Below are 26,293 nucleotides of genomic sequence, written 5' to 3' on the forward strand. Positions count from 1 at the left end.
TAGTATTTGGATAAATACTTTTATTCCGTACTCTCATGTGACACTCACAGCACAGGATCCCAGCCTCACTGGACATGGGAGGTTACCCCACATCCTCAGGGCTGCGAGTCTGGGGTCCCAAGGGATTCTTTCATGTCTCCTGCCAGGGTGGTCCTGCTGGCCCCCCAGCACTAGGGAAAACTGGCAGGGACTCAATGATACCACACGGCCGCCACCTGCTCTAACATGACACGGGTCAGTCAATGCCAGGACCCAGAGCAGCCACAGAACCAGACTCACCTCCCCGCAGGCCACTGCACCACGCTGACAAAGGGCAGGAGACCCTGAACACAGAGTCACTGCAGACACAGAAACTCCTAACCATTAAAACAAATCCATAAAACAGTGTTGTGAAACTGCCAGGTGCGACGAGCAGCAAAGTCACGGAATGGGAAGTGCGGCAGCAATAGGTCATTAAAAAGCAAGCCGGGCTCACCTCCGATCACCCAGCATGTATGTCCACAGGTGAGCCCCAAAGTCACCCGAAAGTAGAAACTGTTACTGACAAAGGAGTAAGAATGCAGCTTCCCCGAGAAGCCACATTAAACACAGTTCATTAAAAGTTTTCTCTAAAACAACCCCGCACAGCTTCCCTGCCTCCTGGCTGCACTTACTGCCGGCCACCAAAGAGGGAGCCCAGTGCTGCCAAGACCACAGAGCTCCCCGAGGGGGTGGGGGTGGGGGTGGAGGTGGGGGTGGCAGTTGTAGGTGGCAGCTTGGGGGAGGTCGAGTACTGAATGAGGTACTCAGGGTAGGCCTGGTGCTTCTCAAAGACCACAAAGATCCCCGGGTCGGACACACTGTTCACGCAGCTGTCATAGAAGGCATTGCTCTGCCCTTCCTTGGCAGGAGGGCGGACCAAAGAGGGGTTGCCCCTGACAAAGTCACCCACCAGCACCCGGGCCAGGAACATCATCTGGACGTGGGTGTCGGACTTGCTGTAGTGGTGGGAATACGCAGCGTCACGGGCGAAGTAGCTCCCTGGAACGACACACACAGGCTCTGCTGGGCGCAGGGAGGACAGGCCTCTCCTAGCAGCCACACAGGACAGGCAGTCGCTGCTGGGAAGGGCCTGGCCACAGGCGAACAGCAGCCTCTGCCCTTTGTCGCTCTGCCTCTCCACGGGGCAGTGTCAGTACTGCCGCCCTCTTCCTCGCAGCAGCAGCAGCAGAGTCCCCACCTCAGAGGAGGCCCCTCGGCACTGACACCAGTGGAAACTTCAATTTTTTAAACCCAGTTTCCTCAGCTGTGACACAGGACTGCTCTGCCAAGCTCAGTGAGCATGCAGGCCACTATGTGAGCACCAGCGGCCCAGCAGGACTCCAAAGCTTCTCACAAGGGGACAGGCTGTCATTGCACGCTGGCAGTCCAATACCAACTTCCCACCTAACCCCACAACTGTCACCCATCAGGCAGAAACCACTTGACGGACCATCAACCAAGATGTAGACAGCAGGGTATGGTGTTTCTATCTGTAGTGGCCCCACTGGCTAGGGGAAGCGTTGCAGGAGAGGCATCACGATCCACTCCCTGGCAGAGCCTCACAAAAAATACAGGAGACATCAAACCAGCATGGTGCATTACACTGACAAGCAGATAAAACGCACAGTCACTTTTTACATAATTATTTTTGCAGCTCTCCTGAGTTTGAAATTATTTACAAATAAAAAAAAGTAACAGAGAAGAAAACAGATGACTCACAGAACACCTGGAATGTGTACCTAAGAAGTCTAGGTCTCGTGAAGGCATGGTCTGGGGACTGCAGCAGATCTAGGAAGGTGGCCCCTCTCCTCTTCCAGCTCAACCCTGCCCTCCCAGACCTCCACCCCAGGGTTGCTGTGCCTCAGGCTGATTTCTTGGCTACAGGCAAGAGGAGCAAACTCGGGTCCTGCTGAGAGCATCCCTGCAAATGATGGGTACTCCCAAGGGCCAGCACGGCAGGGCCATGGGCCACATCACCTTACCTTTCCCATAGGAGGTGCCGTGAAGACCACAGATGCGCCAGTCAAAGTTTTGCTGGCAGATGGCATCCACAAAGCTGGTGGCAGTGCCATGGAACAGCTGCCGCTCGTCCACCTCCTTCCCCTCATTTCGCTTCTGCATCTGCCCCTTTTGCCTAGAATGCAGGACACACGTTGAAGACAGAGGTGCTGGCCACCAAGTCCAGTAGGAGGGGTGGAGAGAGAGCAGACAGGCAGCTCCTAGCGGACAATGCTGCGCTACTGGTTTTCTGGGGCCCAGGACAAGCAGACAAGCAGTTGGCAGGGTAAGAGAACAGAGTGGCCCGCTGCCCACAGCCAGCCCCAACGCACCACTGGTAGACTTCCCACAAGGCCAGGTTCTGCACTCGCTCTATCTTCTGAACAAAGCAGTAAGGCAGTGTACAGTTGAAGAGGTTCCAGACTTTCTGATACTCTTCTGAGGAAGTATCAAGGGTGATTTTCTACAAAGGGAAAATGTCTTTAATATGCGACCATCCACGTGCAGACTATGGAAGATCCTTTCCTCTTCCCATGGCAACGGGAAACTGCCTGGACTCGAAAGCAAGGAAGCCGCAGGGTGGTGCCCACACCCCTCCCAGGTGTGGTCTCTCCTGGTTGGGAATAGTTGCAAATTACAGGCATTTCCCACTTGTTCACTGTGAAGCCAGCTCACAGGACGGGCATGTGACACCCAACATGGCACTCCTGGGTGTCTCGGGTACCCCTGCCCAGCTTTGGATCTTTAGTAAGGTATAAAAGGACGGACCGCATGGCCTACAAGAACTGGTGTGACCCCAGCCCCTCCCCCTGCACACACCGGCACTGCAGATTTGACATGCTTGGCATGAGCCTGACAGACCCCGCCAAGACAGGGCCCATGGTACCCAGAGGCTACCAGCAAGCAGGGGACAGGGAAGACAGCAGTCTGTGCTCCCATTGGACACCAAGCCAGCTCCACCCACACCACAACTCCTCAGCCCTCCTGTCTTCTCTGGGCTGTGCTTTCCTCTGCGACATGTCCCTCATAATACAGCTTCCACCGGTTTACTTTCCTTTTCTTGTTTAGTAAAATTGATTTTTTTGCTAAGCCACAGTTGTCTTCCTTCTTCCATACCACACCCTCCCTTCAAGCCACAAGCATCTCTTGGGCAGCAGGCAGTCATCTGGCCTTAAATTCCTTCCCAGAAACCACGCCCACTCAGCACCATCCATCTGCCACCCATCCCTACAGACCCCTCTTTTCCAGCCCCAGCAGAGTCCCTTACCTTAAAGCCTGGGTCAGGCAGGGCAGAGGGATCCCAATAGTCTGGGATGCTCTTTGGGCCTTGAAACTTGACACTGCTACAAAATATAAACAGAACCACTAAGACACTTTATCCTGGATGTATGCAAATCTACCACAGTCAGTTCCCACTGAACAACATCATCAGGCTTGATTGTCAGCACACAGTATGTGAAAAGGCAGAGGACACACACAAACACAGCATCTGCAATACAAGAACACTTTGTCTGGGCAGGGAGGGGTTGACAAAGGATGTCCTTTTATAGTTCAGCCTGGCCTTGAACTCACAGGTATCCTCCCGCCTCAGCCTCCAGAGTGCTAGATTATAGGTATGCACCATCAGGGCCAGTATGAACACTTCTATCTTTACCTACATGGCCAAACACAGAGCAATCAGTCCTGGGGACGCCTTCTCACCTTGTCCCAGCTAACCCAGAAGGGACAGAGCCCATGAGGAAAGCAGCATGCATGTGACACAGGCTTGAACATGAAGATTTTTTTAACAAGTAACCTGATGTATAAAAATTGAGGGGCTACTAGGGATTGAACTCAGGGACACTCAACTACTGAGCTATGTCTCAGCCAGTCCTTTTTAAGAGTAGCTTTTGCTAAGTTGCCCAGGCAAGACTCAAACTTACAGTCCTCCTGCCTCACCATTCTGAGTGGCTGGGATTTTTAAAAGTGTGCGCCACCACATCCAGCTTATAAAAACATGTTTTAGAAAACATAAAATGGACACCAAAATCCACTTGGCAGTAGAAATCTGACTTGAACTGAGGTCTGCACTCTGTCAATCTTCTCAAAGTGATGGCAAGTACTCCTTCCTGCAGAAATATTAATGTGCTAAGATACAGGTGTCACACAACACAGGCAACACATAAACCTTATGCAAATGAGAACAGACGACAGAGGCCCCATGGACTCCAGGAACAGCACCATGAACTGCTGCCAAGCCATTCCGCTTCCAATCTGGAATGCTCTGTGCCCCACACCAGCACTAAGTACTGCTTCTGCAGGCACGGGACACAGCGCCAGGCAGTCATCTCAAGATGGTCTCAACGCAAGCAGCAGCCAGAAACTGGGGTGACACCCTGACCTAGGGTGACAAGATCATTACACTGTAAAACAGTGTTCTTCCTACGCTTGAAGAAATGAAAAGGGAACTTTGAAAGCATACACAAGGAAACCATAAGAAGACTGTAAAATCTAAACAGATCTTTTAGAAATGAGAAGTGGAATCCTATGACCAAAGCTTCAAGGCCTTGCTGAATAGCAGACGAGACCATCTGAAGACAGAAATAACAGTTGAGAGATGTGAAATGAGATTATCCAGAACGCAGCCCGCATACGAAGGCGATGCGGGATGTGGGGATGGGGCACAGAGAACTCGCTGGACTGGGGCCAAAGCTAAAGGAAACTCCCGATGGGGAGGAGAAAGCAGCCCTGGGACACAATGAGCACAGGTTTCAAAAGCCCGGAGAATCTCAGGCAGGACAGAGCCACACTGAGACACACACAGTGAGGGCACAGCCCTGAGACAAACAGGAGTACCATCAAAGAAGCACCAGTTACAACAGTCAATGTCTTGAAAGCAACAAGAAGAAACCAGAAGACAGTGGAGTGCTATCTCTCATGTTCCAGGAAAAAATAATTATAACCTAAACTTTTGTACCCAGTGAAAATATATCTTAAGGACAAAAAAAAAACAGTCACACAAACCAAAAGTATCTTCTAGTAGTCCATTATCTTTGGAAATTTGAAAGAACAAAGAAAGAGGCAGAACTGTAATTTTAATGCAGCACTAACAATATAAAATAAAAGCACCTCTTGAGGCTAAAATTTGAGGAAGGTAATTGGAAAAAAAGTATAGAAAGGCCCTGTGCGAAGCAAAAGATACTGATTTACTTGTACCTAGGTGAATTACACATTGTAGTTTCTAGTAGATCCTTTAAAAAAAAAATGGTAACACACTGTATCTTCCAAAATTTTTAGAGGAAATGTGACTTTAAAAACCCAAAAGATAACAAAAAGAATCCATCACATAAATCTTTTCATGGAAGATGGAAATTACAGATCTAACCAGATACCTAATGTATATAAACACTGCTTCAAATTGCTACTTTAGATGACAATCTCGTATGACCTACTGAATAAAGAGGTTACATTCTGTTGTTTAACTACAGAAGTGCTTCTGAAAGAGACCTCAGCGTTCCTGACAAAGCCCCTCCCACTGGAGCTAAGGACAAGTGTCTGCCACACACAGCTGAGGAGGGAAGTGGACACGGAGCTGCACGGGCTGCACACAGCACTGGGCCCACAGCAGGGGACGTCACACATACCTCAGTCTGTGTGAACTAAAACCACGTTATTTCTGACATCAGCTGTCTACTTGTGTCCCCCTGAAAACCAAATTAGAATGATGACACAAGACATTGAGTCTCAAAGAAGTTTCCAACTTAGCCTTGGGCAGACTCTGGATAGAGAAATAATAACTTCTAGCTACCAGACAGTTATAATCAACCAAAACTCTAAATCTAGCAGCAATAAAAGAGACTGATATATTTAATCAAAAAAGAAAACAAAAACATCTGATATAATGCTCATAAGCAAAGACGAAAAACAAACCAAGAAAAAGATATTTGCAATTTACATAACCAAGGGTTAAAATCTCCTGAACAGATAAGAGGTTCCAGATATTTAAGAAAAACAGCAAAAAGTTAACAGAAAAATGGACAAAAAGGTAAACAGCTCAAGCTGGAGCAGGAGGGAAGAAAAACGGTCCTTACATGCTAGGGAAAAGACACTCGTGGGAAAAGCAAACTAAAGTGCCCCCACACACCATCTCACACCTAGAGAATGACAACATCTCCGAACTCGACAACTTGCCTGAGCAGCACCTAGGAAAAATGGCATCTCAGGTGGCCCACGGGAGAGCTTAGTGTTCAGGCTCACTAAAAGGGCTTCATTTACCATCCAGGACTCAGACCTGGTCATCTAACCCAAAATTCAAAACAGCACCCCACCCGCTGGTTCCACATGACACTGACACTGAGAACAACAGAACATTTATGAAAAGAAGAAAAACTATGCCCCACACCCAAGACTGAGAACCACCAAAGCGAGGCAGACTTAGGAAGACAGACTTCGGTGAGCTTAAACACAGTATGCATCAGGATCTGTTTAGGATTTTAAAGGAAGTATAGAATAGCATATATGCCAGATGACCTTTTTTGCAAGAAGAGACAGAAAGTAGGCTTGCGTGTGCCCATGCTATTTGCTCATGGCTAAGAGAAACAGGCAAAAGCAGAAAGTAATGAAGTGCCCACCCCAGCGGAGAAAGAGTGGAGCTCACACAGATGCAGACTACCAGATGTTCTTTATTGTACAATCTTAAACATGTAAATGTTTTACATAGTTAAAAATAATTTTTTTTGTTTGGTACCGGAGATCGAACTCATGACTGCGCACTTGTAAGGCAGGTGCTTATGCCGCTGAGCTAAACCCCCAGCCCCATAAATTTTAATTAAAAAGAAAAAGGCAGGCACACTCCTTAGAAAGTTACTTTGTTGGATCTAAGTTGTAAGACATCTCCCATGAAACCAAAATGAGCCTGACTTTTCAGGCTAACAAGAGACAGGTACCTAGCAGCCACGTTAGCTGCAGTCCCAGCCTCGACTGTGGCAAAGCCAACCTGACAGAGGCACTGCCGTCCTTTGCGCCCCGTGGGCCAGCTCCTTCTAGTGAGAGCTGAGGGGCTGTGTGGTTGAAGAGTTGGCCCCTCCCATCTGCTCCAACCCATCAGGCTGCCCACCCCTAAAACAACACTCCTACTTCATGGGGAGGTGAGAGCTGTGCAGAGCCCGCCACTCTCCCCCGTGCACCAGGCCAGGACACAGAGGCCCCAGCAGCCGTCCACAACCTAAGGAAACCCACCCAGGCTGAAGCTGGCCGAACACTGACTCTGATAGCAGGTGTGGTATCACACGGTACTCCAGACTGAAACTCCAGACTGACACGTGGGTTTAATCTGTGATTTCATCACTATTTTGGTGATTAAGAAATGTCAGGTTGGTAACTCAATCACACTTGAAAAGACACTGAGGGGCTGGCTGCAGTCTGGCCAGGCTCACACATCAGCTGGTAATTATGTGGAGGGGATTATTTCTCGCTCTGGCTCAAAGGCTCTCCCCACTAGAGAGTTCATGAGAGCAGAGTGCGAGAGCACCTGTGACACAGAGCGGTAAGTGCCCTCCACGCTGTTGCTGCCACAAGGCATGCTGGTAACACACTCCAGGCAAGCGCTCCACACTACCTACCAGGTCTGCTTCATCTTCACATCCTGGGGAGACACATACTTGGGTCTGCGGCAAACCTTTCTGACAGTGCCGTAGACCAGGTTTTTCTGAACAAAGGCTGAAAGAAATATAGCCGATGAAGAAACAGACATATGTAGACACACACATGCACATGGCAATGTTTTATAAACACAAATTAACTGAGCTGGAAAGTTAACCCAAATGTGTAAAGTCCATAATCAGTCTTAAAAATAAGGCAGCTTTACACATTTCAAATATTCATAAAGAAAACAGGTATCCTTAGGAGGCTTGGTGTAATGAATAGAGGAATGATTAGCAATTGACATATCAATTATACACAAGTGCTTTTAAATTGTTCCTTCTAATCTTATTTAAGTTATTATTTTGTTTAGCAATGTTTCCCAGCTTGGAGATAAAAAAAAACTCAGTCCAGCCTGAGACCAAATTACCACGTCTGGTGAGTTAGTGGTGCTTGGGGCTGATACAGTAATTTTATTCTTACGATTTTTTTAGTTAGAGTAAACTGACTCTATAGCAGTATTTTTATCACCCTTTAAACCCACATCATCTTTCATGAACACAACTCTGGCTACCTCACCCCCAAGAAACTCATGCTCACTCGGTGGCACAGGGAGTGGAGTGGGATGGGGAAGATGGGACTGCCCCTTGAGTCAACAAGTGACGAGTACCTAGCAATGAAGCCACACGGTCCTACCCATGTGGAAATCCTAGCAGTCCTAATTTCCTCTTAGGAAAAATTATTTTCGGGCTGGGGATTTAGCTCAGCGGCATAAGCGCCTGCCTTGCAAGCAGACAGTCGTGAGTTCAATCCCGGGCACCGATAAAAAGGAAAAAGACAAAAAAAAAAGGAAAAATTATTTTCATTTTAAGAACACTTTATGGTAAAATTATAAATGTCTGGGATTTACCTTACAAGCCTGGAGCATGTGTGTAATAACCTGAGCGTGTGCCTCTCACACTGCAGCCACCCACATCCCCATTCACAAGCTCTATAACCCCCTCTACTCCCCCGACCAGCCTGCCACTTCAGGCTGCTCATCAGCACAGTCTGATGCGTTTTATTTGAGACAGAATCTCACTATGCAGCCTAGGCTGGCCTCCAACTCACAGCAATCCTTCTGCCTCAGCCTCTCGAGTGCTGGGGTCACAGACTGGCTAATGTGTCCTTCTCCTCTTCACAGGCAGTGAGGCCTCCACTCTAGTTTGTCCCTGCAGGGGACACACTGGACTATGTCTCAAAATAGGCCCTGAGACTAGGGATTCTGCCTGTCTAAGCCAGCAAAAGAGTGTCAGCATTCTGCCTCCGAGAGGATGGCTTTTGTCTTGAGCGAATCTTTGATGACAAGAATCCCTGAGGACTGAGCCAAGTGTCCCAAACCTACAGACAAGGCACTTGGGCATGTCCTAAGTGTGTGTGGCAGAGTTTGGTCTGAGAGTTGCTTTTGTTACATGTAGCTGTGAGATTGTGAGGATAAAAACCAACTATCTCAGACATCTTTTGTGGATACAAGCACCAACCAAAACGAAAAGAAAAGTGCCCTCTCCCCCAGGCTGGGCCTGGCTGCAGCGAGCACGTGCTTTCTAACTGCCTGTGTGTGCTCATCCCTCCCCTTGTCCCAAAGTCTGTTCCATCCCCAGGGGTGAGCTGAGGTTGAGAATGGCACTGGTTGCACCTGACATTTCTGTTTATGTTTTGATACTTTCTAGGTATCTTAAAGAAGTATCTCTAACTGGTCAGAAGACAGATGAGTGACAGGGATGTGGACCCAGGGTTTGGAGTGGTCCTCAGTGGTTCCATCTTCTATACTGTGCCCTTCGGTGCACTCATGTCTATCAGCCATGTCACCTACACTACACACTGCTATGCACTTCGAGAGCATAAGGAACTCCAGGGTGTGCAGCATGGGCAGGGAGCCTCCCCTGTACCAAACCACCAGTGGTACAAATCAAACCAACAAGCCAGAGCAGCAAGCAGGCAAAGCAATATTAGCGTGGTTCCCCAGAGACCCTTCACTGCCCTCTGACAGAAGGAAGATTCAGAAACAGCGAGAGCAGAACACTGTGTTGTAAGCAAGGCCCTCCCAGCCCCTTACACAATGCTGGGCACTCAAGGCTCAGAGTCTGAAAGGGAAACGCAGGCAAAACTGAACTCAACAGAGCTGGTCTGATACTTCTGGGGAAATGGCTTAACAGAACCCCCAGCAGAACTAAAACATAAAGGCTCACAGTTCCGCTGCTGAAGAACTGGCCAAAGGGTGTTCGGCCTCTTGTCAATAAAGGCAGCTGGAACAAACCATGTGAGTTCCCGGTCAGGACACTGCCAAGGTCAATGGTGCCCACAGACAGATAGTAGCAACACTGTCACACCCACAGAGACGAGGCAGACACTACACAACAGGGACTGAGTGAGGTTAACTCCTGGACCAGAAAGAGTCTCCTGGCCCTGGGAACAGCTGCATTCACTGATCCTCTGTGCCCAGGCTTCAGCTCCTGCCCTTTCTCCTCATATCCTCCACGCACAGCTTCTCAGCCCTACGGGGACAGCACCTTGGGTTGACAGGCCTGTCCCTGCTTCTGGATAGACACACCCTCCTTTCTTTCCTGTGCATCCCAGGTCCTCAGGTTAAACGAAGGGAGCTGCCAGGGGGGCTAGAAGTACCTTTGAAGTCTAATGTGTAGCTGTGCTTTCCGGCCTGGAACTTCAGAACAGTCGTCTGGGCATCGGCTCCCGGGGTACAGAAAGCCAGGTAGGCCTTCTCCACATCGCTGCTGCTGATGGTGGTCACAGGGTGCACTGTGCCCTACAAGGGGAAAGCCAGAGACATCGTGATGGTGAGGAGACCCCAGTGGTATCTGTGCGACTTCAAGCACAGCCACACAGACAGTCCCGTCGTGGGGAGGAGAAAGGTACCAGGGGGCAGGGAGCAGCAGGAGAGGGAGACACAGAAGCTAAGTGACCCAACTCTCCTGAAAGCTGTCCTGTAAAGAGAAGACAGTAAGTATGGGCCCTCCCAAGCATGGCGACAGGGTGGGACCAATGGAAAGGAGGCACTGAAGTTCCTCTGAATGTACGGCACAGTCACTAGGATAGCAGCCAGGCACCAACAGTAAGTTCTCTGCAGCCACTTTCCTCATCAGCAGAGAAGGCCGCCTCTTGGCCTCTGCTCTTGTTCCCACCATCCTTTCACCAGACTTCCCTCCTCCGCTACACAGTTTTCTGTTTCATGCCCCAGGAATTTTCAGTTGTCTCCTTCCTCACCCTCCCTATAGTTACCCCTCGGATGGCGAATATCAGGGCTGGACTGAATGATTTCTAGCTCCCTGCTAGGGCCTGGATGTAGGATGTCCACTAAGGATCCACGCTCTGATGTGGCCGGTCACAGTGGACACATCATTGGTTGTGCAGGATGACACAAAAGAAACATCTACAAGTAAAACTGACCCAGCTTTTAAGTGAACACAGTAACTTCTTTAAAAATAAAGAAGTTGGTTTGCCATTAAAGGACTTACCAAGAGGTATTCTAACAGGCTAGGAGGCTGGAAAATGAAATAGAAAAGATAACAGAAGAAACTCACTGCAAAGCAGCTGAGTGTGGAACAGGAGAGGATTCTACTCTGGAGGCTTGGTCCCCAAGATGGCCTGTTAAGAGGGTTGGATCCTTTAAAAGGTGGGGCCAAGAAGGTAATGCAAGAGCCCTGGAGCACTGCCTTCAGAAAGGGTGGAAGATGGTTTTGCAGAGTGATAGGTCTGTCTCAAGAGTGGGTGTCCGAAAGCAAGCCCACCCATGCCCTTGGCCTCTTCTGCAAATGACTTAGACCCTTCACCACGGTGAACCCATCCAAGAGCTCTCACCCGAGGCCAAACAGATGGGGTTATCTGATCATGCCTCCTGTGGGCTAAATAAACCTCTTTTCTTTATAAAGGGCCCTACTTTGTTTTGTTACATCAACAGAAAATGGAATACTACACTCCCAAACTTGCTGACTCTATCCTTGGTTATCTCAAGTATACAGCAGAAATAATTATCACACTCAGATACACGCACCATTATACATCAGGAATGCACTACCCTCATGGATTTGAGAAATCATTAAAACAAGGCATGCAGAGCCTTCAGCACACTGCCTGGAAAACCACACTCAGTAACAGTTACCTATCATCACCACAGCTGACACCCACCAGTGACTAGAAATAAAGGCAGTACACGGTAACTTCCCCGTACCGGTAAATTTTCCTATGTCCCCTCTGCTACCATCCTACTCCTCTTAGATCACAGGTTCCAGGCTTCATGGATACAACTGTAAGTGCAAGAGGGGTGGGATGGGATGAGTGTACAATTTCTGACAGGCTCCATTTTGGGTTCTTGTATTGGTGCCCTAAATTTCCCTTTCTGACTCTTCCAAACTCTGTCATTAGACTTGAGTAGGGAAGGAACAGGAGGAACAGGAGGTGGCATAAAAAATCCTTCCAGACAGTAAGAGAAAACCTCCATTTTGGTCCAAGGAAATGATGCAAGATGTTAAGAGGAACAGAAAGAAGAGACAAGCAGACACACACATCAAGCCCCAGTCTTTAAAGTCAGACTCTCCCAAGATAGCTTGCCACAGGGAGGGAAGAGATGCAGATGGCTGAACAGAAAGCAAAAAGCAAAGTTTTCCACCCCCAAGTGGGTCTGGGAGGAGAATTCAAGAGCTAAGCTGAAGAAGGCCCATTTGTAGTTCTCAGGGACACCAGTGAGAAGCAAAAGGACTGAGAGCTCCTCCCGTGTGTCCTGAGAGAGGCCCTGCAGGGATCTGAATCAGACACAAAATTCTGGAGTGCGTCTTGAACTTGGATAAGAACCTACCTTTTCTGAGAATCAAGAGAAAACTGGCTTGAAATGGTAATTAGCAAAAAACTAAGGAAGACACAAAAACAACAACAAAAAGAGGCTGCCCAGAAACATGAGGGAAGGAGGACAAGAACAGACAAAACATCCGAGGCTGTTCCACTAATGGTACAAAGCAGAATGAACTTACAGCCTGAAGCCACCAAGTCCACACCTGAGTCTTCACACCCTCACACCCCAGCACAGGAGCTACCAATGCATCAGTACAACCACAGCGCCTGGTCTCCAGGGATTCTGGAACTGTCCTCTGCTGGTTTATGCATTGAGTCAAGGAAGAAGAACAAGGAAAAGGAAACTCCCAAGTGTAAAGGAGTTCCCACCTCCCAAGCTGTGAACAATCAGTCCGCGCAGGGGACCCATGTTTACATGGGTCACTCCCTAGTTGTGTCATCCCATACACCAACCAGGGGTTGTCCCTATCTCCCCCGAGAAGCTAGATCATTCATCAAACAAAATATAAATGATAGCACTCCTGTAATCCCAGCACTTGGAAGGCTGAGACAGGAGAACTGTTTGCAAGTTCAAGACCAGCCTGGACTTCAGAGTGAGCCCAAGGCCAGCCTGAACTGCAGAGTAAGACCCTGTATCAAAAAGCCAAAAAAAAAAAAAAAGTGTGTGTGTGTGTGTGTGTGTGTGTGTGTGTCTGCACACTTCACTAAGTGATTCTGGCCAGCCACAAGTCCTAACATCTCGTCACCAGATAAGCTGGACGGCACATGATCGGCTAGCAGGCCTCTCCTTCTTCACAGCCCCAGCCTCTGCCCTCATGCTCCTGACCAGACCTGGGGAAGCAATGTCTCTCTAGACTACAAAAACACCCCTGAGAGTGACCAGTTCTGGCTGACCTGCAGATTCAGGGAGCAATACCTTCTCCTTCTGTGCCAGGGCACCTGATCAGCCTAGGTATGGCAACAGAGAAAGCTCCCTGTCCTCCTAGAGCTTACACCCAGGTATGGCCAGAGAAAAGGCCATTCCAAGTACAAGTAAAAACAAGAAACCAAGTGCAATTAACAAGAGATCAGTGCTGTAACGCAGTTTCTCATAAGGTAGAGGATCAAGGAGGATCAGGCCTTATAGTCAAGAGAGAGGCCCCTAACCTTACACTTCTGCAAATGATCAGGGACTCCCTTTACCCTCATCCACCTGAAACACCTCCTCACTGATAGCAGCCACTATTTGACCAGGACTCCAGATCAATTCCTGGCAGGATTCAATTTTCTTTTCTTGCCTACTTTGAGAAAGGTGCAGAAACAGGCAAGGAAAAAGCAAGTTGAAAACTTAAACTTTATACCACAGCTACCCAAACACACCTAGGCTAATGTATCTTCCTATCTCCCTCAACAAAATAAATGAACAAAGTTGATTTCACTCCAATTGTTTGCCATTCAGTTCTCTGGAGACAAGAGAAGCCCAAATGTTCATGAGGGAAATTCACATAAACAAACTCCTAATCACCTTACTCTACAAGGAGTCCCCAAACCGGAGCAGACCTGGGATCTGGGGGCCTTGCTCCATCAAGGACAGCCTCAGAACCCCTGTGCTCGTGTCTGGAGCAGTTGCTCCCTCCTGGACCACACACTCGCCCTCTCCCTTCACACTTACTTGTTTTCCATATTCCTGCCAAGAACCAAACTCATCGATCCAATACCATGCCCAGTCAGTTGTGAGGATGAAGTAGGGAGGTTTGGTGACTGAGGAGGCTGTGGAGAGGCGGCGAGCCTGGGCAGTGCCGAACATCATGGAGTTAAAATGCAGGGTATCAGTGCGGCCACGACCAGATGACTCAGCACACGTTATCCTATAAAAGAAAACGCAGGGCAAACTAAAAACTCTATGTCTGACCTTCAAAAGCATCCCTCAGCTTCTGCCCCCGGGGACACACGGTGGTAGATGAAATAATGAGTCACACCCATTGTTCACAACTGTTTCCAGAGATGGGGAAAATTGTTTTAAACAGCAGTTCTATTGGGGCTGGGGATTTAGCTCAGCGGCATAAGGGCCTGCCTTGCAAGCAGACAGTCGTGAGTTCGATCCCCGGTACCAATAAAAAAGAAAAATACAAAAAAAAAAAAAAAAAAAAAAAGAGCAGTTCTATTATGCGAAAATAAAATCAGATTATAAAAGATGACAAGTTTTCATGAAAACTGCTCATATTACAGAACAAAAACGCTGGTTAAGATATTCTTTTTCCAAATGCATTGAGAGACTGGGAGCGTAGAATACTTGCCTAGTATGTGGGAGACCCTAGGTCCAACCCCCAGCACCATGAAGGAAAAAAATAAATAATAAAATGTCCAGCCAAGCTGGGAACAAGAGAAATCCTTGGAAAGTAAAAGAACTATAGTGAGGTTGAGGATTTAGCCCAGTGGTGTAAGCGCCTTGCTGGCAAGCACAAGGTTATGAGTTCAATTCCTGGTACAAAAAAAAAAAAAAAATGACAAAAAACTATAGTTGGGGCTGGGGATTTAGCTCAGCGGCATAAGCACCTGCCTTGCAAGTGTGCAGTCATGAGTTCGATCCCTGGTACTGATAAAAACGAAAAAGACAAAAAAAAAAAAAAAACTATAGTTAACACAAACTGACCATCCACTGTGTGAGACAGACCCTCAGTAGGTTACATCTTCACAACCCTCAGCGGTGAGGCTAAGATCCCCACATCACAGGTAAGAGACAAGAGAATTTCCATAATGTTTCTTGAACACAAGCTGAAAATCAAAACACGTGGAAGCAAGACACCCGAGAAAAATGTAGTTGACAAAACAACCAGACCATGAAAGGCTACACACTAGCATTCTCATATCCAAATTCATATGAGTTTCTAAAGAGTAAAATGGCCAAGAAGAACCAAGACAATTTGAAGGGAAAAAAGGGCTTTGCCTTGGAGACGCCAGAACTTCCCACCAAAGCTCTACCCAGCAGGACACTGTGCTGTGAACACACAGATGGCCAGACCCTGCCCAGCAGCCAGAACACACTCACGTGCACTTGCCACCCTGGTGCACGCTGCAGTTTAATTTACCTCCTATTTAATAGGCAGAAGTAGAGAGAACTTCTCAAAGTAAAGAGATAAAAACATAGCTATCTCTACCCCTCAAAATGGGCAAACAGCAGGGATGGACATTTCACAGGTGTGAAAATGGCCAATGGACACGTGGGGAGTATCCTCACAGGCAGCAGGCCAAGGAACCAGGAACTGTCAGTGTCAGACAACAACAATGAGGGGCACATGGCCCCGGAGACACTAGTGAAGGTGAAAGGGTACAATCACCCTGCAGAGCAGCCTGGCGTGCCCTGACAGAGCTGAGGATGGGCACAGCCCACCAGCAAGCTGCTCCCCAAAGAAGTCCATCCCTAGAAACTCCAAGGCGTGCACAGGAGGCCAGACACATGACCCTATGTGTGTGCTTCTGTTTACAAGAGCTGCCAGAACCTGCAAGGCTAATCCACACAAGCAAAGTCAGAACTGTGAGGGGCTGGAGTGACTGGGAGGGACACAAGCGCTTCCGGAGTGACGAAACACCTTTCATCACTATCAAAGTGTGGGCAACATGACTGTATGTGCTAGTCAAAGCTCACTGAGCTTCACACTTAATATGTGTGCACACTGGTGTGTGTAAATTTCATCTCAGAGACAAAGATTATGGGTGGTATGTGAGCCATTTAACCCTTCCTAGGGGAATAACTTGTTTCACATACTTAGCCAACTGCAATTTGCAAATGATTCATTCCAAGTTCCAAGTTACTCTACACATTCAAATGGAAACATACTACAGCAAGTTTAACCCAAGATATGGTAAGTATTTGAAAATCAGGTTACCTACTACTTCCCTATTTACTCTATACTAAGTGCAAACACTAGGATACACTTGTGTTAATAAACAATAAAAGGTGAGCTGTATAATTTTACAGAAGAGGCTAAACCTTCAAAAATTACCACCTCCTGCTCTTCTGCAATAAATGAGTAAATAAAATATGATCAATCTAAATAGCAAATAATTAAGAACTCACTTGCTCAGCACCACCTCCCAGCTATTCTCTGACAGTAGGTAAATACAGTCACCAAACTGCCAATGTGAACCGATCCTTTGACTTCTGCCTAATGTTCACCTCTAACAAGGCTACACATGCGTGTGACCACATATGCGTGTGTGCATGCATGTGTGCAGGTGATCTGTTAAGGCCACCAAAAAAATCCTTGCTGTTTACACTTCCCACACTTACACACACAAGCCTGGACATGAGCAGCAATCTTACCTGTCTCTTCCGGGGTTGCTATAGGCCTCTTCAATCAGCTCCATCTTGTCCAAATCCTTCCACTTGCCACCATCCAGGAACTGCCATCGATAAGGCAAATGGAAATGAACTCTGTGGCACTTGTCTGAAACAAAAATGTAAAGTGGTAACAGAGCTGGCCGACACAGCAGTGTGGCCTGTGGCTGTCAGCGAGCGCCGGTGCACCCTCTGGCCTCAGGGCCATCTGGAAGTCCTGAGGAGTCTGTTTTCTTAGTGCAGTCACACATGAGCATTTAGAGACTGAAACACAGGGTATCTTACTATACACACCTTACTTTTTATCTCCCTTATTAGTAGGACTTAATGCTGAGGACTGGGTATACAGCTCAGTAGCACAGCACCTGCCTGGCAAGGGTGAGCTCCTGGGTCCAAATCCCATTACCAAACAAGCCATCTCAAAATCAAAAGGACTGAGGATGCATCTCAGTGAGAAAGCCCTGAGTTTATCTCAGTACTACAAAGCAAGGTTTAGAACATGGCAAATCTATAGTAAGAGACAAATCTGCCACCGGGAAGTGGGTGGGGTAGGAATGACTGTAGGCGGTATACTTTATACATGTACCAATGTTGCCTATGATGGTCCATGCACAAGACTGTGACTGTACTAAAACTATTACAAGTGAACTACACAGTATGTGACATACTCAGCATTTTAATAAAGCTATAATATAAAAACAGGCAAAAGATTTGAAGACATATTTCACAGAAGATAAACAAATGTCCAATAAGCATATGAAAATAAATGTTAAAAGTCATTAATCATCAAACAAATCAAATTAAAACCACAACGCAACACTACTACTCACTTATCAGACTGGCTAAAATTTAAAGGACTGCCAGTACCATGTGTTGACAAGGATGTAGAGCAAATGCAACTGTCACAAAGTGCTGCGGCAACGTAAAATATTGTTCCCACTTCACAAGACACATTCATAAGTGCAGGGTCATGAACTTGATTTCCAGTACAGAAAAAGAAATACATTGACAGTTTCTCATAAAATGAAGCATAAGTCACATGATCTAGAAATTCCACACCCAGGTCTACCCAGCAGAACTGAAAACATATCTACTTTTTTTTGAAAAAAAATTTTTTTATACTGGGAAGTGAACTCAGGACCTTGCACTGGCCAGGCAGGCGCTTGTGCTACTGAGCTAAATCTCTGGCCCTGCACAGGAATATTACAGAAACTTTATTTACAAAAGCCAAAAAATGAGAACAACCCAAATGCCTGCCAATGTGAACAGATAAACAAACTGCAATCAATCCAAGCAATGGATTACTACTCAGCAATAAAAAGAAAAACTGTTAACTTGCTAGGATGGTTGAATTTCAAGAGCATGCTTTTGTAAACAAAGTGCCAGGCATGATGGCACATACTTATAATCCCAGCACTCTGGGAGGCTGAAGTAAGAAGACTACAACTGCAAGCCCAGCCTGCACAACACAGCAAAACCCTGTTTCAAAATAAAAAATAAAACAGAGCACAGGATGTAGCTCACGGCAAAATTACAACCTCATCAACAAGTTAATTCACTGATAAGGCTAGCACCCTATGAACCAAACACTGCAAAAGCCCCCACCTCTGAACATAAGACTTTGGGGGAATAGTTAGATCAAAACCATAACAAAGGTAACATGTACCATATGATTTCATTTACATGCAGTTCTAGAAAAGACAATCTACAGTGATAAAAAGTAGATCAAGACTTTCTGGAGCTGGTGACTTGAGAGGGTAAGTATGCATTATTAAAGGAGGCTTCATTCAGGAATGCAGGACTATTCCTTATGTTGATCACTGTACCTGGGCATATACACTCATCAAAATCCACACCCATGCATTTTGTGTGGACACACTTTACTGTGTAAATTATGTCTCAATAATATTGTTTTTAAAACAGAAATATACAGAATGAACAGGCTTGCATGCTCATGTGCTGTGAGTGAATACTAGGTGGCTGTTCTAAAGATGGATTTACATATAGAAAACATCTCCACAACACAAAGTTAACTATATAAACTGAGTAATACCTTATCACGATTCCATTTGTTTAAAATCAATAAAACAACCACACAGCACATGTTTACCTTTGGGGAGGGACAGAGGAGGATGTCCTGCTTTACTTTGTATTACTTGACTCATAAAATGAAACCAGTCATAAACTGCTTGTGTGACTTTTAAAGACTAAAAATGAACAGGAAGTTTTGGTGGCTGTTTTTTAAGGGGAGCCACCGAATCTAAGAGGACTCTTCAGTCACAGGCCAGGTTAGCAACTAAGAAAAAAGGAAGACTGAGTGAAAATACAGACACATGGAGACCTGCTACCACTGATAAATAGGACTGTAACCTTCACTGAATCAAAACAGAAGGAGCCCTCAGCTTCACCAATCCTCCAAGAGCTAACACAGGTCTCCACCTCAGTGAGGTCACTCTCAGTTTCTAAGGCTCTTCTAGGCCTATAGTCACTCTTTATTTATTTGTTTATATTTGTCTTTTTGAGACAGGGTCTCACTATACAGTTCAGGCTGGCCTTGAGTTCATTTTATAGCCCAGGCTGGTCTTGATCTTGCAATGATCCATTTGCCTCAACCTCCCAGGTGCTGGGAATACAGTGACACATAGCACGGTTCCAACTGGACTGAGTATCCCCATTTTATGCAGGCTGTTACCATCTGAGAAGATGACCAAGGGGCAACACATGATACTCATTTGTACAGATTCAAATCATTACTTTCTCCCAAATTCAGCGACAGTTTAACTTTTAGAAATTCAGAGAATTCTACCATCCTCAACTCCCCAACATAACAGCTTCAAAACTGCTTCAGTCAAAGTGGCAGCCTCCCCCCAGGGGTGCCTTGTAGCAGAATTCTAAGAATAAGAAGCAGTCACCTCTCCCAAGGAATGGGGAGACAGGCCCAGCCCCACCTACCTTGAAAGCCACAGCTTTTCCGGATGTGATACAAGCAGATCTGATCACTCTCCTCCTGGCTAGGAGTGTTTGGGGACACAGAAGTCAAGCTGTCTCTTCTTTCTACAAAGAAACACCACAGAAAACAGAAGTTTCTGATACAGGGTGGCAGTTGCTCAAAGTATAAGGAGAATTCATTCGTTGCTCTGCAAAGACACAGCCAAGCAAGCTGGAAGATCACTCTGTTGGAGAGGAAAGTACTGTAAACGTGCAGGTGGGCACTCCTAGGGAGTAGCCAAAACCCAGTCATACGACTGCTTACTAATCCAGGATGCCATGGAGAGGGTCTTTCCTCAACTGCGGCTGTCTACCCAAGTCAACAGGAGAGGGCAAGTGGAAGGCTATTCTTTATAACTCAGACCTGAATCTGTGTAACAAATACAATATTGGTTAATAAACCCTTAGAATTGGGTACTAAGGGCTACGGATATGGCTCAGCAGCACAGAGCCTGCCTGACAAAGTGTGAGGTCCTGAGTTCAATTCCTGGAACCAAAAAATAATAATAAAAGAATTAGGTAGCCAAGAAAAAGCTAATACATGAAAAGCTTACATCTCTAATGAAACCTCATTAATTTCAAGTTGCTTATAAGGTTCTTAACATAAAAAGGGCAAAGTTTACCTTTCCTGCATCACTCCCATGAACCTTTACCTATTACATTTACCCCACCCAAGGTCCCCTAAATAAGCATACAAGAGGCAGTCACAAACCTCTACTTACAATATCAAAAGTCATTGTATTGGGGCTGAGAATTTAGCTCAGCGGCATAAGCACCTGCCTTGCAAGCAGGTGGTCGTGAGAGTTCGATCCCTGGTAGCGATAAAAATGAAAAAGACAAAAAAAAAAAAAAGTCATTGTATTACGTATCCCTCTTTCATTTTCTTTTGACAAGCCCCTCAGATGCTCCATGGGTTTAAGCTTCAAAACCCAAACTCAACCTGGAGACCCTGAATGTCACTTTCCTCTCCCCAAGGCAAGACTACTCTAGGGATTCAAACCCCTTTCAGCATAGGTTCTCCACTTCTTTCTTAACAAGATCCTGACCCAACTAGAAACTTCTAAACATCGAAAGCAAAATCAGTCTACTTCTGGGAGTTGAAAAATATCAATATAGGAGCTGGGGATTTAGCTCAGCAGCATAAGCACCTGCCTTGCAAGCAGGCAGTCATGAGTTCGATCCCTGATACCGATAAAAAAAACTGTTAAGAAAAAAAAAGATCAACATAAAAATGACTGATGAAAAATGTAAAGAAAAAAACAGAGCAAGTAAGCACTTTTTTCTTTTTTTGGAGAGGTTCTCATTATGTAGTATAGGCTGGCCTCAAACTCATAGTGATCCTCCTGCCTCAGCCTCCCAAGTTCTGGGGTTACAAGCATGGTCACCATGTCCAGCAAGGTCAATTTTTAGATGTAAAACTCAGGTTAGATTAGAGTGATAAATGTGTTTGTTTGTAATTCTGGCCATCACTCGGTATTTCAGAAACTGGTCCACTGAAATTGTAGCCATCTCAACAGCCAAACGAACGGGCCTAATGCTGTAGTCAGACGGCAGACCCCAGAAGGTGTGTCTCACAGTCTAACATACTCATTCATTCAACCAATGTTAAGTGGTTACTACAAAGTAGGCACTGTCCAGGAAGGAGAAAAGAGCAGAGACCAACAATTCACAATGAGGAAAAGAATGCCATTTATTTACCTCAGGAAGATGACCAAGACCAAATTTGCCTCTCTCAATTGTTTTGTAAACTCAAAACAGACTACAAAGCAAACTATGGGTTCCTTGCTAACAGGCAAGTCCACAGGTAGGTGGCAAGGGGGACAACTGCACAGGAGACGATGTAAGGCTCCCACTTCAGGACAGAATAGGGCTCTCTAGAGTTCAGCCCCATCCACACCAACTCGCACTGTCTAAACATCTTGTTTAATCACATCTTAAGAGTTCAACTTACATCAAAACTCCCCTCCCTTGGAAAGGATCATCAACTCTATTTTATTGCAGGGAAAAAACCCAGATTCACTCCAAAACCCTCATTCTATTTACTCTGCTACCCAGAATAATCTACACCCTTCACCACCACCCAGGCCTGAAGCATTTCCCACCAGCCTTACCAGAAATCCGCTGAGGGGCTGCAGGAGGAGGGAGCACTTTGGCGGGGGTAGAGCTCTCATTCTTGATGTCGTATGCATTTCTATAGATGGAAGGCAGCCTGCTGACCAGGTCTGAGCTCATGCCCAACCGCTCCAACTTCTCCAGGTTCTCAGGGCTGGAGAAATCATGGCGTCTCTTACAGCTAATACCAAACTTGCACTCCCCCTGTAGGAAGTACTGGCAGATATGAAGTTTGATGCACTGCTTTTGAAAGGAACAGCCGCCAAAGGGCCCATCTCCTTTGTTGTAATGTAGGCAGACCTGGTGATAGCAAAGTAAAAAGACTTTAGCCTGGGAAGGCACCCCCCATACACCTCCTGCCAACCCCGTGACTGGTAAGAAGTGGCCTCACAGCCAAGGTATGACTTCACTGTCTACATGGGAACAGATAGGACACTTCTCACTCAAGGTGACAGCTTCTCCCCCATCAACTGAGACCTGCAACCCAACACCATGCTTCTAATCACTGCCATGCTGGTGCTACATGGCATGTCTCATCCTCTCAGCTCCGTAACACTTGCAGCTGCAGGTGCTGACCCAAAAGGCTCCCCTAATCTCACAGAAGCCCTGCAAAGGAGGTACCAGCCCAACTGACGGGACCAGAAAAGAGGTGCAAGGTAGGTCCAAGGTCATAGGCCTAAAAATTAGCAGTCAGAAATCCAATCCAAATCTCTCTTCCTGGTTGTTAGTCAAGCTAGGGTTCTTGGTTTCTCTTTAGCAATATTTCTCCATCTTCCAACCTTGTGGCTGCTTCCTTTACACACTGGGAAATGCCACCCTTCCCCCACACTCACTTCTGGCAAAAGCACAGGGTCATTCTGAAACAAGAGTTGGCACAGCTCGCTATAGTTGAGGTGGTCAACGCCATTAGTTCTCAGCACACTCAGGTTGTGATCAGTCATTAAGCTGTGATTGTTCCTACAGTTCTTCCTGCGAAGAGATGGTGTTATATGCCAGAGCAGTCTCCCAAAATTCCTATGTCGTAACAATGAAGCTATATTTGTAGGCACAGCTTGAAAGAGGAAATTAAGTTAAAGGAGGCAGCAGAGATGTGAATACAGTCACAAGAAGGTGACTTTCTGTAAGCCAAAGAGAACAGGCTCGGAGGAAAGCAACCTGCCAATACCTCAGACTCCAGTCTCCAGAATTGTTAGAAAATAAATTACTGATGTTTAAGCCACCTGGCCAGTGATACTTTGTCACAGTAGCCCTAGCAGCTGATTCGATCACTCTTGGAGACAGCCTTTAGGGAATACCTTCTTTTTTTTTTTTAATCAGTACCGGGGATCCAACCCACGACTGCCTGCTTGCAAGGCAGGCGCTTATGCCGCTGAGCTAAATCTCCAGCCCCAGGGAATACTTTCTTACAGTGCTCACAATCATGTGGAAGCCCAGCATGCTTATGCAATGAAAGCATAACACAAGGCCAGGCATGGTGGCTCCTGCTTGTAATCCCAGCACTCAGGAAGCTGAGGCAGGAAAATCACTGTGAGTTCCAGGCCAGCCTGAGCTACAAGGTGAGATCACGGGCAGCCTGAACTACGTAGTGAAACCCTGTCGCAAAAAGACAAAAAACAAGAAAAAGAAAGCAAGCTTAATGCTTACTTGTTGAAAACAGATGGAACCGTGTAACATCTAAGGCCAATGACAACAGCTCTCTGAGAACATTTGGGCATACCTACTCACCCCTAACTCATGAAAGGCTTGGTCAAGAAAGACCCTGTGTTGTAAACCAGGAAAAAGAGAATGAAGAGAAGAATGAGGAAAAAACTCTTAGTCCCTTAGGCCAGTAAATGTCAGATGACCAATTCCTAAAACATCAAACTGGCCCAAACTTCGGGAAAGTAAAAGAATGGGCCATTATCTTTATTCTACCAAACAGGTTCATTAAAGGATTCACCAGGGATTCCCATCTGGAACTGTCCAGCTCCCACTCCTTGTGTGCCTTCCCCTTCTTGGGTTGCTCTTTGTACCCTCAGGGCTCCACTCTGCCCTCTCCTTCTTAAGACCTGATCTTCTCCGGATGCTGGGCCCACAGCCTTCCTCACTCAACATCTCCCTTACAGACGCATCAGGTGCCCAGCCTCACTCCAGGCTTCAGAAATAAAACACTCTCCTGCTCTCTCAGTCCACAGCAGAAGCAGAAGCAGAAGTAGAAGCAGAAACCTGATGGTCATCATATGTCCCAAAGGCTCTCCACACCATCATCAACACAACTTCCCCAAATTTCTCATACACATATTTCTTGGAAAAGTCAGGCTAACTGGCTTTGGAGACAGCTGTTCTAAAGACCAACCCACCTGTATCTGGCTTGGGTTATGAGATAACCTCCAGTCAACTGATGTAAATGGAAGGATGGTCTCCAATTCTGATCAGGACCACAAAAACCTTCCACTCAACCCTCTGCTCTCCCCTTCTGCCATCTACGGGACTCCATACCTAGAACAGCCTTAAGAGCCACTGCTGAAGAGGGCAGAGTAGGTCAATCAGCTTGGATCCCTGAATGACTGCAAGGATCAAGGCTCCTCTTCCAGGCTATGAGACCTAAGTAGAGTGAAAAGTGGTGCCTACTATGTTAAGACAAAAGAAAAAAAACGGGAGGGGGAGAAGAGAGGATGGGAAGGAAAGGAAGGGAGAAAGAATGAACAAAAGAAAATAGGGGGAAATTCTTGCTTAACTGGACTAGCTTCAAAGCAGGTCCCCATGCCATCCTCTAATTCAGCATCCACAGCACTAGCTAACACCACTTCCTAAAAGGCTGACTTGATGGCTGCATCTCCTGCCATTGGGTGGGCCTCCTCACTTTCAAGAGTTCCAAATTCTTCAGCAGAAACCTCAGCAATCTACCGAGCCTGTTCTCCTATGCGGAGTCTTAATTCTCTGAATCTTAGGATGTGATTACATTTGGAGATAGGGTTTGAAAAAAGAAAGCAAGTGAGAACGAGGTCATCAGGGTCAGCCCTAATCCAACATGACTGGTGTCCTTAGAAGATCAGATCAGGTCAGGGACACATAACGGAAAAACCATAGGAGGATACAGTGAGCCTGAGCCTGTTCTCTTTGGCTCACACTGACCGCCTGCTATGCACAGAGATGATGGGAAGCCAGCCGAGCAGGGAGCTGCACTGAGGGAGTTTACCATCTTGGGAGTTGAGGAGCAAGAGGAGCCCTTTAAGGGACACAAAAGTGAGGTGTGGTGAAGAGAAAGAACAACAGAGCTCAAAAGAACCTGATCTTTGATGTGAGGCTTGAAACATTAATGGCGTACACCAGAAGGGCGCTGCCAGGATAAAGGCTGCCAGGTGAGCAAGGCTGACTAAGCAGGTGAGCTGATTTCTAGATTCCTTCCGGCCACCAGGGAAATCTCTGCTCCACACTGTCTGGACCTCAAAGTTGACTGCCAACCAGGGGCCCTGGAGCTGCCCTGGCCATCACGGCTTCCCTCCCCAGCCCACCCTGCCACCGTAGGGTGGCCCTGCTGGTACCCACACTATCAAAGCCCCTGGGTCCACAAACAGCGTCTCCCGGAGCCTAAAGATTGCTACTTCACCCAGCTCCCTCACTCAGGGAAGATACTGAGGAGGTGCTCAATAAATGTCTGGTGATAGGAATGAAGGTGGCTTCTGCCGGGCCATCTGTCTCCTTGAACTGTGAGGGGCTGAGAATGAGTGGGGGCGCCCTACCCCACCCCTCCTCGCCCGCCTCCTCACCCGGTCCGCAGGAACTTGCAGGCGCCGTAGATCATGAACCTGCACAGATGCAGCTGCGCGCAGAGCCCCGCGCAGCCCGGCTTGGGGCCCAGGTGTGCGCGGCACAGTCGCAGCGGGGACGCGGCCAGCACCACGCGCGCGGACCCCGCCGCGCCGCCCGCGCCCGCGCCCGGCCGCACGGTGACCACGAAGCGCCCGCGCTCCAGCAGCGCCCGCTCCAGCGCGTCGGCGCCCACCCTCGCCTGCACGCGGCGCCGCAGCTCCTCCAGCTCCAGGCCGCCCCCAGCCGCGCACAGGACCTGGGTCACCTCGCCCACCACGGCGGTAGGCGCGGCCATGGCCACTCGACTGTGGGCTCTGGCTCGAGCTCGACGCCGGGGTGCGCGCTGCCTCGCGCCGGGTGGAGTCGCGGCGGGAAACGAAACCGAAAGCCGGGCCCCAAGGAAACAGAAGCCGCGGCCTCGCCACGCCCCCGCGCTCCCAGCTGGGCCGCGCGCCCTTCCGACGAGCGCTCGAGCGCGGCCGCCACGGGGCCGCCCGGGCCGGTGCGGGGCGCCCAGGGGCGCGGGGCCGCTTCCCGCCGGCGGCTCGGGGCTCCGGCGGCCGGGACGACACCCGGGTGCCCACCAAGTCTCCTCGCCGTTAC

The 26,293-nt window shown here is 47.6% G+C and overlaps 1 protein-coding gene across 1 annotated transcript; it reads right to left on the reverse strand.

Moving 5' to 3' along the window:
• Parp12 (poly(ADP-ribose) polymerase family member 12) lies at positions 1-26,293 on the reverse strand. The gene is made up of 12 exons (XM_063249596.1): positions 25,648-26,293; positions 22,732-22,867; positions 21,898-22,198; positions 19,751-19,852; positions 16,784-16,907; positions 14,132-14,327; positions 10,300-10,441; positions 7,620-7,716; positions 3,287-3,362; positions 2,352-2,482; positions 2,004-2,155; positions 1-1,020 (listed from the first exon to the last, which is right to left on the reverse strand). Exons 1-12 carry the CDS (start codon positions 25,983-25,985, stop codon positions 650-652), a joined length of 2,166 nt encoding a protein of 721 aa, XP_063105666.1. The 5' UTR covers positions 25,986-26,293; the 3' UTR covers positions 1-649.

This window comes from Cavia porcellus, unplaced genomic scaffold (assembly GCF_034190915.1).
Source record: "Cavia porcellus strain 051 isolate PalLab524CR breed Dunkin Hartley unplaced genomic scaffold, mCavPor4.1 scaffold_6, whole genome shotgun sequence".
NCBI lineage: Eukaryota > Metazoa > Chordata > Mammalia > Rodentia > Caviidae > Cavia > Cavia porcellus.